The following is a 14,742-nucleotide window of genomic DNA, read 5'->3' on the forward strand; positions in this document are numbered from 1 at the left end:
GTAACACCCCTGCCTCATTGCGCTTCATTTAAAGTCTGAGGACATTTCGGGGACTAAATTCAGCTTTAATCGAGTGGCCACTAAGCTTTTAGTCCGTAAATTGTCCAGTTTTTTTCGTTATCTGCACTTGGTTTAGCCTTTCAGAATCGACGGCATCTCAATTATGCACTTTAAACTATACAAATCTTACAAATGGACCTACTCGATATTCATGTTGTTTGACAAGAATTTAGTTTTTTAGGTAGTTAAAGTGAACTGGACAATCTTGATCTTCGGCCGTTATCTGTAGAAAACGAAGCGCTCTCGAAATGCAATTTCACCCCATAGTAGTTTCAATCGTTTTAAAATATGTGAAAGATCATGGTGACAGTAGCTTTAACCGATGGCTAGAAAGAAGAATTTGATAAGTATATATCTAGACGCTCTTGTTAGCGGTTTGTAAACGTTTTGGTCCACTTGATGGTAGTTTTTCCAAATCTTTGTGAATGGCGACGTAGTTTATGCTCAAACTCGGGAGGTATTGACCCTGAAAAATCTCATCGAGCCACCTTACCCCTTTCACTGCCAGAGTGTTTGATGGAGTTTTGTAAGGTGACTCTAACTTTTGAGTCTATGGACGAAATCCTATGATGTGACCATTCAAATGAAAGCTCTCTACCTGTACTTTCACATGATGCTCTTTGTTTGTCAAAATTTTAGAAAATGAAATTTGCAAATTGAGTCGAAATTTGCCTTTGGCCACATTTGGCAGTGAAAGGGTTAATACGGGCGCTTTCTGTGGCCCCTTCAGTATCCTTATTAACGGGGTTTGACCGTAGATCAAACTCGTTGTCATATCTAAAAGAACACTGGTAGGTAACTTTTCATCTGTTTTCAGCTATGTGTGTTACTGCCTTTAAATCAGTCATTGGTTTGTTTATTTAAGAGGCCTCTTCCAATCTTTACCATCGCTTTTCTAAGCTCTCGAAGTCGCCAGCAATACAAAATCGGGTTTATCGAAGAATTCATAAATACCACAGTCGTCGACAAATCCCATTCGGTTTTCCACTCTCTGTGTACTGTCCCGTACAAAGTCATAAGAACAACGTTCGGAAAATAACATATAACGAGACAGATGTAAAACACGAACGTATTAACAGCGCTTTTTATCAAACGAAGCATGTGCGTGTTATTTGCACAACTTGAGATTTCTACTGCTTGCTTCTGAACGCGAATCTGTTTGTCGTGATGTCGAACGATTCCGTACATTTTTATGTAAAGATATGTGCAGATAATGAGACAAATAGCGGGGTAAATTCCTGCCAGCAAATGATACAAAGGCTGATTCCAAAAGTAAAGCCCCAGGCATAAGAAAGTGAACAACCAAATCATTGTCACGGTGCACAGCACGCGAGATTTGGTCACGACTGTGGAATATCGCATGTGGTAATGAAAGGCCATGAACCGGTCCACGCAGATCACTGTAGTCGTACCAAGAGAGACTCCGCAGAGAAAGAACCCTGTCATTACTGTTACATGTTGCAAAAACAAGTCTTTTTCTGTTAAGCTTTTGAACTTGTTCGCAATGAAAAGCGGTTGAGCCATGACTCCAACCAGAAGATCCGAAACAGCCAGACTGGAAATCATGATCAGTGAAGGCGTTCGAATGGAGGGAGTTTTCAAGATGGCCGCTAACACTAAAGAGTTCCCAATGATTGAGATGAGAATCAGAGGGGTATTGATCACAGAGTTGATGACGGCTATGTTTTTTTGAGTAGCAGAGATGTTTTTGTCTCCATCATTGTCGTCCATCTTTTCACCCAGTCTCCGTTCGAGTCGAAAACTTAGATCCCCACTTTAATTTCCTCCGTACTGTATCCTCTTGCTCGTCAACGGCGAAGGGCGGAAGTAAATCTCATCGGAGTTGATAACACACGGTAAATCAGGTTGATTTTTCAAAGCAGCTGCTCCGACCTGCGCTTTCTTTTTCTCCGAGAAAGGGATCAGTCGAAGCGACGTTCTAGTTCTCACGTCTTGTTATTCAACGCAGTGTTTTGTCAGCAATATCTTCACTGCTCCACGCAAATACCAATTTAAAATTTTCGATTTCAACTTGTATGCCCCTTGTTCTTTAACCTGGGGGTCACGATAGAGATAAATTGCACAAACAAAAGAATCCGAATTTTAATACACCGATCGATGACTAATGTCTAGACTTTGATCAGGACTTGCATTATGATGTTTTGATTATGCGAGATAGGTAAAACAAGCTCTTTTGTGATGTGAATGTTGCTAGTAAGTGTTTTTTTTTCTCAGATCATTGCTTGAGGCTTGTCTAAACCTGAAAATTATTTTACGAAAACAAGTAGGCGGAGGTGATTTTAATACTACCGGTTAACTGATTAAAATTGTTATTCAGATCAAAATGGAATATCAATGTATCGTTGATTTGCAAATGAATACAAGAGATTACTAGCTTTAAAGTGGCTGCTACTCATCAAATATTTGACTTTGTAACAGATGACAGGTAAAGACTTTCAGATTTTTTCGCAAACATCAAGGAAGACTTGAAAGAGGAGAAATAATTTATGTCAAAACAAATGGCGCTCAGCGCGCTTAAGGTGGCTGAACACAGTTTTGCGGGCGGTCAGCGGTAGCGTGTGTTTTAGATTAGACAAACAAATATGGCGACGAAAAAAGCAATGGTACACAGAAGACGATTTCTCAAAATCTACTCATGAATATTTTGTGATATTTGGCAGAATTTTTACTTTTATCTTATTTGAAATAATGAGCACTTTAAAGTGGAAGTTTAAAGGACGAATTTTGTGACACATTTAATAATTACAGAACAATTATATTATTGATTATCTAAAAACCCGTCTGTTAATATTTGGTCAAATAAGTTTCAAATGGTAATGATTAATTATAGTAAGCTGTGTGCAAGTTTATAGGAAAATCTAATGAGCGAATTTTATGTAAACTGAGCGAAAGTGAAATTTTAATGTGGTATTCAATCGTTCATGTTGCCATGGAAACTACGAAAACGTCAAATTATACCTGTCAATCAAAATATTTCATCTGTATATTTTTCACTTGCCAGCTGGGCCGGGTTGATCAAACCTGGGGTTAGTGCGAAATTTGAATTCTGATATGAAAGCTTGAATGGTAAATTCAGTTTCATTCTTTTTGTCGACAAGTTGATGATTGGATGCGCTTAAAAATAACAGGGAAAACTATCCGAGAAAATGCTTTTGAACCAAAAAAAGAAACCTGGGTTAAGCGCTAATGTGGGCAATGGAAAATACTTATTCCACAAAGTCAAGACTAGTTTTGTTTTAGCGCTGACGTGTTGAGAATGCGGCGAGGCATTTTTCAGCCATTTACAAAGAGAGCATTGCAAAGTCAAAGCAGTCAGTAAATTATATCCTCGCTCTATTACAAACGCTTCAGAGTGAACGCAAATAGATAAAGCTTTCTTAGATAGACGTTCCAGAAAAACAAAGAATGTTAATTATTAAATTAAATCGCATCCAAGTTTGGGGGCCGAAGTACAAGTAAGAAAATACGGTGCATTATGTTGACGAAGAATACATTATTATCCAAAACGTAAACAAAATCTTGGTGTCCATATGCATTTTAAATCATAGTCTTTTGATTACTCGGTTGGCTAATAAAAGTTTAAAAGACGAAAGTGCGGGATGCTTTTGAATATTTGTTGTAGTTCAAGATCATCCTTGGCTGAAATTTTATTTGAAGATTTTTTTTATTTGATTTTATTTTGTCTTAAGTTCATTATCATACATTACCATAGCCACATCAAGGCTAAAAAATTAAAACGCAGTATATATAGTATTTCGTGTGTTTTTCCTCCATTGCGCAGTTTGCAGTGCGTTGTGGTAGACAAAAATAAGGGCGAGAAGGGTCCTGACTTGCTTCCTTGTAAAACGGTAAAACAGTTTTACCAACTTAATAATGAATACCACTTGTTCTAGGTTCTAAGATATACATCAATAATCTCTTTGAACCTTTCCTATGTCTGCCTTCAGTCCGCGTATGTGGTTGTCACGATAGCTTCATCTGTTTGTTTATGTAACATCTTGTTTCCAATCCTCATCACCGCTGCTCTGAGCTCACGGAGTCTCCAACAGTACAAAATTGGATTGATCGACGAATTCATGAATACCACAGTCGTGGCTAAGTCCCATTCAGGTCGCCATTTTGCGTATACCGTACCAAACAAGGCCATTAAAATAACATTTGGAAAAAAACAAATGACCATGCAAATGTAAAACAAGAAAGTGCTGAAAGCGCTTTTTTTCAGACGCAACATCAGGTGCCGGCTTCCAACGTTTGAGCTGTGTACGGCTTGTTCCTGGACGCGAATCTGCAGTTGATGGTGGCGAACAATTCCGTATATTTTGATGTAAAGATATGTGCAAATAATTAGACATATAGCGGTGTAAATTCCTGCCAGCAAGTGATACAAAGGCTTGTTCCAAAAGTAAAGTCCCAGACATAAGAAAGTGAACAACCAAGTTACAACCACCGTATACAGTACGCGAGGTTTAGTCACGATTGAGGAATATCGCATGTGATATTGCACGGCCATGAACCTATCAACGCAAATCAATGTGGTCGTGCCGAGAGAGACTCCGCAGACAAAAAAACCTGCTAAAGAAGTCAGCGAGTGTAATAACAGGTTTCTTTCTGTTAAGTTCTTGAACTCGTTAACAAGAAACAATGGTTGAGCCATGATTCCCACCAGCAAATCGGAAACAGCGAGACTTGAAATCATGATCATAGAAGGCGTTCGAATGGAAGGAGTTTTCAAGATGGCTGCTAGAACCAAAGAGTTCCCGGTGATGGATATGAGAATTAGCGGAACGTTGAGTAGAAAGTTCACAATGACGATTATTTCGTGGTTATTGACTGCCTTCTTGCCTTCGTCGGTGTAGTTTGTCATATTATCCAGCCTTCGCTATGTAGAATACTTAAAACTTGCGGTTCCCTTAACAGTGTTGTACTGAAACAAAGCGTAAAATCAGTGCTAAACAATAACGAAAAAGTGACCAGTTTTCTAACCAAAAAATTAAGTACACCCTAATCTGTTTTCTTTCGCAAAATTGGTTTTCAATTTGCATCGACAAACTGTCACTGCCCTGGATTGTTTGCACCGTCCTGAATTTTTGATGCTAATCTTGCTTTCATTGATATATGTTACCTTTGCAGACAACTTTTTTTTCGTCTTTTCTACTCTTGAACAAACTTCCTTTCTCCGAGCCCGCAACTAGTCTACTTAATCTTGCCAAACGAGCCTTGAAGGCTTCTGAAATGTTGGTTTAAATGTTCAGTCTGGAATAAAGTAGGGGAACCGAGTTGTATATCAGTTAAAAGACTGAATTACCAATATCATGATATTGTCGTTCAAATCACAACATAAAAAGTTAATCTCATTTCCTTTACACCTTGTCTATTACTTTGACGAACAATTTGTCACACTAAGTCTGAATTATTTATTATTTTAGTCTAAGTAGAAAGTTATTTTGCGCATCCTTAAAGCTTTATTGAAAACGTGTATGAACAGCTGGAAAATACAAAAAGCTGATTTTTGTGGAAATGGAAAAAGCAACTGGACCTTCATTTTTGTTGTTAACGATTCATTTTTGTTACTAACGATATTAACGAAAAATTTACGACAGTTAATCAGTTTGATAGCAGTAGCAAAGCGTCAAAGATATAATTGCTTAAAAGCAGTTTTAAATTGAGCATAAAATCAGTGCTATGCTTAATGGCTTGTCGTAGACGGACAAATTAATTTGTTCATGTTTTGTTTATCATCTCAAGGCAACGACAACAGGTGCATCAGTGAACTTACAGGCTTGTTTTCTCGTCCTTTCCCGTCTCTTGAGTGGTTTCTAAATGTTTACTTTAAAAAAACATTTCGGACCAGTTTGCCTTCGAACAAAAATAGTATCCGAAAATAACAACGTCCTTAACTTGTAAGGTGGTTCGAAGCTATTTATCAGCGTCCTGGTTTTGTTTTGTTTTGTTTTGTTTTTTGAATGGCAGGAAAGATTTAACCGATGCTACGATGTTTCCCTGTAGGTAAAGAAACATTTAAGATTCTGCGTGTATTTGAACTTTCATTTTTACAACAGATGCCAACTATTTTGAGGTCCCCCGAAAGGCGGTTACTTTCCTTGCTATGTCAAGTAAGCCCTATGACAAGAACTTAATGCGACTTGAAGGGCGGTGATATGAAATTATATCTTGTTTTTATCTGACTGCGTATTTGGTCCATAATCGTAGTCGAAACAAATATTAAAAAAACAAACTATACAAACTAAGAAAAATACTTACCAGTAGTAGTTAGCCCCGTAAAAGTTCCCTAAGGTCAAGGAGAAATACAGCTCCCACTGCTAACAATCCGCCTTTCCACTGCAAAGAAGACTCTTTTGCTTAATAATATATTCACGATCTTTGGGTTTGTTTTCACGGAATTTCGGGCAGTGCACCACTTGGGTATGATGGGTATTACGATCGACATTTTTGTGACACCATGATTTTAATAGGAAAGTAGATTTCCATCCCCAAAACTGCCCGTAAGAATGTGAAAGCAAAGCTAGTCCTCTTAAGTATATTATTTAGCGGTGCGCATACGGGCAGCGGCCGAAGTATGTATTGTCTTTGGCTAATATGAACGCGGAACATTTTCTATCTTGTTTTCAGTTTTGAAAGGGAGCTTTAGCAACGACGTTGGCGACGAATTCACCTTTTTTTAAACATTATCGTGTTTATTCCGGAGTGAGCTCGCATAAAATGCCGGTCAGATGTAGATGAATTTCCCAGGCGTTAAAGTGCTGGGCAGCGCATCATAGTTTAGTGTCGCATAGTGAAATTTCACGTCGTGTTCGAGCGGGACAGCAAAGGCGTGCTGTACGTGCAAAATCAGCAAGAAAACGGAAGTTTTTGAAAACTCATTAGTGTAGACAAGGCCTAAAAACTTTTCGTTTATATACTTCCTTCTCTTAAAGACATACACCTATTTAACAGTAAGTCCTTTTCGATCGCGGAAAAAAAATGTTAATAATGTCGCCACCTTGTAAATTGTGCCAACATAAGGTTTCTAAACGTTCTACTGCGCCTCTTGCAAAAAGCAAGAAAAGCTAAGAATCAATTAAGTGTACCAAAAAACTATAAAACGTACTTATCTCTCTGACTTACAGTCACGTTTACGGTAAACCGCAAAGTCCGTTTCAAGTTGAGAATTTCTCAAAATAGAAAATAAAACAATTCTTATGGGTGACAATGGCGTGAAATTACTAATTTTTGTGTAGACGTAATGAACAGTAAAAGTCAAGCCAAGGGAAAACTTGGCCACGTGGGACAAATTCACGTTGTTAGTTGCCGTTTGCCGTAAACATTACTCTGAGTCTCTCTTATGTCTACAAAATTCCGTGCGGCAATTTTTCATGGGTTTATATTAATTTAGAGAAACATGCAGATCTTTCGCTACAAACGAGCAGTGTGAAAACAGCGGGTTAAAGGCTCCAGAATTCGCTAATCATGCTTTGTCTCATAACCATCGGATATTGATTTTAATAACACCTCGATCTGTGAAGCTTATAGACAATGGTAATTATCCCGTTAGAATGTTTCTGGAATCCTGGCAGACCATGCTCACCCGTATTGGCGACAATATTAACTCTTGCCTTTCCCCACGGCAATATAGCATTTTTTTTAGCAAAAAATTTCTCAATATATTCTTTCTTAATTTTTTTTCTATATTGTTAATAAATATTTATTCTATTGTATTATGTTAGAATTGTTTTCAGTTTTAAATCATTTCGTCCGTTAAAGACCGCAGAGCAGCCGGTCGAAACCTCGTGTTTCTAAAAACATTATTAGCCGAGAGCGCTTCTTCAGCACTTTAATATAGACATTAAGATCCGACGACAGCCACGGCAACGAGAAGGTCAAAAAAGCAACAGGTTTAATTAGCAGAGCATCAACTTTCCATCACGACGAAATTTTCTTTCTCTTCTGAACTTGAATGTGGTTCTTAGGAATTCAGTCAACTCCAAGCGTGTTCGTCTACATTTCAGAGTAAGTGAATTGGAATAATAGTGATGAAGATTAAAAAAATGCGAATGTAGTTTTTAAGCGACGTTTTCGCCGCGGCATTCGTCCCCGGATCGTAAGTCCCTGAAACGTCCCTTAGATCCGAGGACGTCGACAGCGGAGAAAATGTCGCTTAAGAATTGAATTCGCGTTCTTTCAATCTTCATCGCTATTATTTCAACCAAAAGATCATGATATTGTGATCTCTTGTTTCAACTCACTTGCTTTGTCACATGTAGGCGAACTCTCCTGGAGTTGAGTTCCTAAAAACACTATTCAAAATCAGATTGAGAAAGAAAGTTTCGTGGACGCTATTTTACGTCCTCCATAAAACGTGAAATTAAGTAATTTCACGTCGACGTTGTGCAGTGACGGCAAAGGAATGTACCAAAAAGTTCCTTGCACGTCCAGAGTTGTTGTTTTGCTAATCAAACCTTTTTTGACGTTCTGGTTGTGCCGTGTAGCCGTCGGCGGATGTTGTGGTCTCTAATAACAGATGTTATGGGCCGAGTGTCTCGACAAAGCTCGACACCTTTTTCACCGCCCATAACCGACAAACTTTGAACACGACAAACAAAATTTATCAAATAAACCGGGATATCGAGTCATAACGTAGCCATTCTCTGACTATACTAACTGAAGTTACGAAAGTGCATGTGACATATGTTTTCTAGATCAACGGTTCTTTCCATTGAAAACCGACTTTAGAAAGCAATAATAATTTGTCCAGTCTTCAGAAAATTTTTACCGTTAAGTCTTGGGTAATCACAGTCTTGTCAATTGAAAGTTTAAAGAGGAAAATGAGTATGTACAAGAAAAAATGTTTCGAAACTTACCTGTAATTCAGGTTACAGATGCCCCAAAATAAGACACTGAAATAAGATTCAGTTTATCTCAGATGTTGGTCATTTTATCCGGCACGATAAATTTTGCTAACCGCCGATTTTCAAGTGTACATGCGTAGTAAATAGCATATAAGTAAGGCTTAAAAGCTCTCCAAGCTTGTCCTCTCGGGCCAATATATGCTTTAATGGCACCAAATTTCCTCAAGGTAATTATGAGCCGATCGAGTCAGGATGTTAACACTCTGGTTGGAAATGGCCGATGACCAATCAACGCGCGCGAACAAGATTCAGTTTATTTCAATAAATTATAATCAGCTCATTAATTAATTCGTGTAGTCGCCATGTCAAAAACAGTATTCAAGACCCTGCTTAGATTCATTTGAGGGCCAACATTGGTTTCCTAGAGACTCACTTCCTCTTAGAACGAATGCTGCCATTTCATAAACAAAAGGCCCAAAAAAGGGCATTAAAAAAATCACATTTGGCGATTTTGACAAGCAGCAATACGGCTTGGTGTTAAAAACAATAAAACCTTTTCTTAAATTTTTACACATGTTTAGACGGCACATTCGTCGACAGCAATGAAACATTTCGAACTTACCGTTGAATCGTATAAACCTGACTCTCTCTTCCACGCCATATATTGTAACTTTTTAGTACGCGATATTGTAAACTAATGTAATGGTCTAATTTTTCTCTCAATGTGACAATCTAATTTTTCTCGCCCAAGGTAAAATAATGCATCAGTGATTTCAAATCGATGACAGGTGCAACTTTCGAAACTTGTCCGAAAAATCAAAATCAGTTGTTATGTTTCTAAGATTATCCCGCGAAGAATGCAAAATTTTTCGAAAGGTAACGCACTTCCAGGCATGCAACCACTCCCTTTATACCCAGACTTATCAGCCTTGAGTAACAATGTTCCGCTTGCGTGTTTCTTAACGCCTCATTGACACAAAGGATTAAACATGTTTAAAATTTTAGAAAACACCGTGTAGTAAAATATGGTTCAAAATTGTTTTCTCCGTAAAAGCTGCTTACTGACTTTTGGCTATTGCAAATTATGTGCAAATTACAGAGCATGTTAAAGTTGATTGAATCTTGTGTAAAGGTCTGAGTTTGAGTTTCCATTACCGAGTTATTTCCATTTTTTCTTGAAACCTGGTTTAATTACACATGTTTAGTTGGTATGAATGGGCATTAGCTTGATTGAAGAGCTCTGAATCGCTTTTAAAACATTTACTCTTGTACTTTCTCATATCAGTATATTTACATTTTACTTGCTTGTTTAGTGACATCAGATAATAACACATTAACATTAAGGGAGTAATTTAACAAAAACATTAATGCTCTAACGACGGGGTAGAAATAGCAGAAAGATTTTCAAAGGTATTATGACTGCTCGAGGGACTTTTTATTTTCAGAGGTAATGGGCTTAGATTTACAGTATCATGATGTATACCTCATACGTTCTTGTATAAGGCAACGTTCTTACGGCAATGGAAAAATTTTCCACCGGTGGAAAATTCGTGCGTTAAGTGTTTCGTTCATACGGAACCAACCTAACCGTACGAATATTTAGACGTCTAGCTATGGCGTTCAAAGTTCGTATGAACTGAGCGACAATTTCGAATGGTTCCGTGTAAACGATTTGTCCGGTCAAATTATTCAGGCGGTCGAAAAGTCGTCGTGTAAAGAACGTAGCCAAATGTAGACTCTCCTGCATGCATTTAAGGCCTAGGACAAACAATATCAACTATAATTTACAACAATAACAATAGTTTATTTACCCACGTAACACTAAGGAGCTTACAGAAACTCGTTTAAACGTGTACATGTCTAAAACGTCGAACTTTTTATGAGACGAACCAAACTTAGTGGGTTAAGTTCATGAAAATTTCGACGTCTGACTCAGTTGAGTTTTTTTGAATGAGTTTGGATCGTCCAACACGTTCTGTTCGTCTGCGTCAGACGGATAAAACGTCTGAAGATCGTCTCCGGGATAAACGTCGATCTTCACATACGATTAAAATTAAAAATTTGTATGATAATGTTTATTTAGCCTTTTTAGGAGAAAATCTATTAAAATTGCTTTTTGATACGATTCAGTTAATTGGTTCGACGCGTCCTCAGTTCGACGTCTGGCCCAACCCAAATTAGAGTTTGGTTCATCACCACAAACACACCCGCATGCACATAAGTCTATCACGTGTCTGCGTCAAGTCTGTAGAGGTTTTTGTTTCCTTCTCTTTCATTCGTTTCACTTCTCTTTACTTCGTTTTCTTTCGTTCTAGTGCCGGTGTTGGCCGCACAGGTGTGCTAATTTTTATGGAGACAGTGTTTAACATGATCGAGGCAGCAGAACCTATTTTTCCATTGGAAATTGTTCGGCGAATGAGGGATCAACGGTGCTCGCTCATACAAACTCCAGTAAGTAAAGCACTTACGACTTGATCATCAGCAAATGTGACAGTCCTCCCAAATCCATTATTTATTTATTTATTTTTTTCATGTTTTGATCATTCACTCAATAGATTTTTTCATCTTTTTAGGGACAGTTCATATTTGTCCTGGAAGCTCTGTTAAGAGCATACGACGGTAAGGCGAAAAAGCATTGAGAATAAGGCTATGTTCTGACTATAGCGGGTAGCTTTTCGTGCCGACACAATCCGATATCGGGAAAGTGTGAACACCTATTCGCTATGTGACTCTCCAGTTTGGAGATCGGCGCGGCACAGCTTCGCTCCGTTAATGAAATTGCGCGGAAATCACCGTTCTTATTTGTGAACAGAAGCCGTATCTTTTATTGTTACCTGCCGCCGCGAAAGCTGTCCTGTATAGTAATGAACATAACCTAAGGTAATGAGGTAACATTAAGATGGTGATTCTGAGTGTAATAGTGTAGCCTGCGAGCACAGACGTATTTCCGATCGCCTTTTCTCTCGACCGGAAATACGTCTGTGTTCGCAGGCTAGTGGTAGTGGCGGAGGTGATAATAGAGACCTTTAGATTCCAGGACGAGGACGACTTCGAGTACGAGATTTGACTTCACGTTTTTTCGCGTATTCTGAAATTATAGACTCCCCGGAAAGCTTCATTTTCCCATTTTTCACTAGAAATGTTAGCACTGTTACCTTTAGTAAAGGAGGTTACACCCTCTCGCGATCGCAAAATTATAAAACTTTTAACATTTGATAACTTGTTTGTGCCACTTCGACATTCTCGCTAAAACTCGTAGTAGAATGACGACGGCTACCACATTTTCCCGCCAAAATGACGCTGGTTCACGCGCCAGCACTACGTAGTATTGAGAAAATCTCGTACTCTTAGTCGTTCTCGTCTTAGGATCTAAAGGTCTCTATTAATGGGGAGCTTAAACAGCGGTAAGATGGCGACGGTGGCGGTAGCGAAAACGTCTCTTACAAAGGAGACTGCAAAACAGTCCGTATTTTTGTGTATTCAAGCACGCGCGAGCAGTCAAACAAAAGACCTACAATCCCGGACAAAACTACTTGAGAAAGTTTTCCCCATCATATCCACTTTCCTACGCAACAAAACTATTTCCAAAACGACGCCTTTGCGGAAAGAAAACGCCTTCCCCCAATTCAATGTTGCTTCCCACAAACGCCCAGGGATCAGGCTTTCTTTTGAATACACAACAACATTGCTTTCAGGGGAAGGGGGAGAGGGAAGAACCGGTACAGCTACGATGTTTAGAAAAATGCTGTCCAAGTATACAATTTTCTCAACAGTTTTGTCCAAGATTGTGTACAAGGTGATTCGCATTTTCTCGCAAGAATATTTGCAAGGACAAAACAAAAACATGCTAATAAAGGACACTTTACAGAAGCAGTTTTGAGCACAAAGTTTCACGCCACACCATCTTCTCATAGGAAAGTAAGACCTCGTATACGTTTTTTGCAGCACCCTCTTTAAAACAGTCAGATTTCGCAATAGCCGAACAACGCGTGCTGATTGTTACATATTTTCCTGTAGTTCCCGAATGGAAGGCTCGGAAAATGTGAAAAGTAATTTATCTTTTTCAGAAGAGTCTGAACAAGACTTGTATGACGGTTCTCTTCGACGAAAAGGAGTTCGTAGTGTTTATTTAGGGACATAATAGTCAATCCGATATGGAACCGTTTCCCGTCACGTGGAAATTGCTTCTCAGAGCTTATAATTGGTTAAACTATGGGTGTTACAGAAAATTTGTTGGTTAAAAGTCGGTTAACTTTTTATGATAATTCCATGGATAGAATAATATTACGATTAACAAAGCATTGAAACGGTTAACACCAGTTCGTTTTCAATAGAGAATGACCTTCTGATTCTTATTATACTTCCCTGTTAATCGTTGTTAACCGTTGCTAATCTTCGCAGTCGCTCAAAAATGTCCTGTTAATCGTTCCGACTTGCAGATATTGTGGAAAGAAAAAGATTAGAAGTCAACTACAGCAACTTTTATCATGCCTTGGTTTACAAATTATCAACTTAGGTCATCATTCCTTCCAGTCAAATGTAACTCGAAGACAAAACGTGCACTTTTACATGTCACGCGATAGTACATGTTGTCACGTTATCGCGCGTGACATTTCTAGATTTCATAGAGTGTTTCTTTGGACTGGATATCGCCACAGTTTCAAAAGTAAGCATTCAAATGTGAAAAGTAAAAATGCAGCTTTTGTAAATATTTCATCCTCTCTCCATTTGATGCTTTTATTCGTTTTAAGTGCTTGCCCATTGACTATTTCGGCGATGGGAAAATTGTTCAAAGTTGTCGGGTCCCGCGCTCTGAAAATTCAGCAAAAATTTCATGTGTTATTTGTCAATCGAATCGTAGTGGGTGAAATTCCCGTTTTCTGGCTAAACTGCTTGACGGAAACGTCTTTTTCGTCCTCGAAAAGCGCAATGTATGCCCGCTACTCTTCACTCAAAGCGCGCGTAAAAACCATGCGTGGAAAATGAATTTCGCAAACGTTCTTGACTGGGCACTCCAATCAAGTAAGACAATACAATTGGTTTTCTTGTCATAAACGCCTCTGTTTTCACTCATTTTGTATTAATTATCTACTTTTCTTTGAAATGTACTACATTTATAAAGAACAGGCTTATTTGGCTGCGTTAAAGGCTGCAAATCGCCTTTCCCAGTCAAATACAATCCCGGACAAAACTACTTGAGAAAGTTTTCCCCATCATATCCACTTTCCTACGCAACAAAACTATTTCCAAAACGACGCCTTTGCGGAGAGAAAACGCCTTCCCCCAATTCAATGTTGCTTCCCACAAACGCCCAGGGATCAGGCTTTCTTTTGAATACACAACAACACTGCTTTCAGGGGAAGGGGGAGAGGGAAGAACCGGTACAGCTACGATGTTTAGAAAAATGCTGTCCAAGTATACAATTTTCTCAACAGTTTTGTCCAAGATTGTAGAACGAGGCTGAAAACGGAGAGCGAGACTGGGGAGGGGTTCGCGCGCGGACGGCTCCCTTTACCGATTTCTTTACTGTTTTTGAGGGGAAAAAACCGACTGTTTTGCAGTCTGCACACAAAGTGAATTCACGCTGTTTCAAAATTTGTCGCTCTTATTCACTGTCGTTCATTTTGTCAAATGTTGTTGAAATTTTCTGGAGTTTTAATTTTAGAGAACTGCAGTGTATATTAGTTTGAAAAAGAAAAAGAAAATCCTTGTTTGTTTTCACGTCCCCAACGAATCGTGAAAATTAGGAGACGCCTAGGCGCGCAACGAAGGCAAAGAAATGTACAAAAAGTGCGCTGAACATGCAGAGTTGTTT

The 14,742-nt window shown here is 38.7% G+C and overlaps 3 protein-coding genes across 3 annotated transcripts in view; 1 reads left to right on the forward strand and 2 right to left on the reverse strand.

The window, feature by feature from the left end:
* LOC140931251 (tyrosine-protein phosphatase non-receptor type 4-like) overlaps window positions 1–14,742 on the forward strand; it is a 44,511-nt gene that overhangs the window by 26,806 nt on the left and 2,963 nt on the right. Inside the window, exons 32-33 of the mRNA XM_073381018.1 lie at window positions 11,243–11,378; window positions 11,501–11,546. Coding sequence (XP_073237119.1) covers window positions 11,243–11,378; window positions 11,501–11,546 — 182 coding nt within the window. The remainder of the gene's footprint in view (window positions 1–11,242; window positions 11,379–11,500; window positions 11,547–14,742) is intronic.
* LOC140930011 (melanocyte-stimulating hormone receptor-like) lies at window positions 857–1,791 on the reverse strand. Its single transcript, XM_073379672.1, has one exon. It carries the CDS (start codon window positions 1,789–1,791, stop codon window positions 901–903), a length of 891 nt encoding a protein of 296 aa, XP_073235773.1. The 3' UTR covers window positions 857–900.
* On the reverse strand, window positions 4,025–5,168 carry LOC140930012 (melanocyte-stimulating hormone receptor-like). Its single transcript, XM_073379673.1, has one exon. It carries the CDS (start codon window positions 4,943–4,945, stop codon window positions 4,025–4,027), a length of 921 nt encoding a protein of 306 aa, XP_073235774.1. The 5' UTR covers window positions 4,946–5,168.

Source organism: Porites lutea, chromosome 3, assembly GCF_958299795.1.
Source record: "Porites lutea chromosome 3, jaPorLute2.1, whole genome shotgun sequence".
NCBI classification, from domain to species: domain Eukaryota; kingdom Metazoa; phylum Cnidaria; class Anthozoa; order Scleractinia; family Poritidae; genus Porites; species Porites lutea.

What these genes read in the sequence shown, in the direction of transcription:
- LOC140930012 (XM_073379673.1), bottom strand. Translation starts at nt 4,945, where the DNA reads ATGACAAACTACACCGACGAAGGCAAGAAGGCAGTCAATAACCACGAA.
- LOC140930011 (XM_073379672.1), bottom strand. Translation starts at nt 1,791, where the DNA reads ATGGACGACAATGATGGAGACAAAAACATCTCTGCTACTCAAAAAAAC.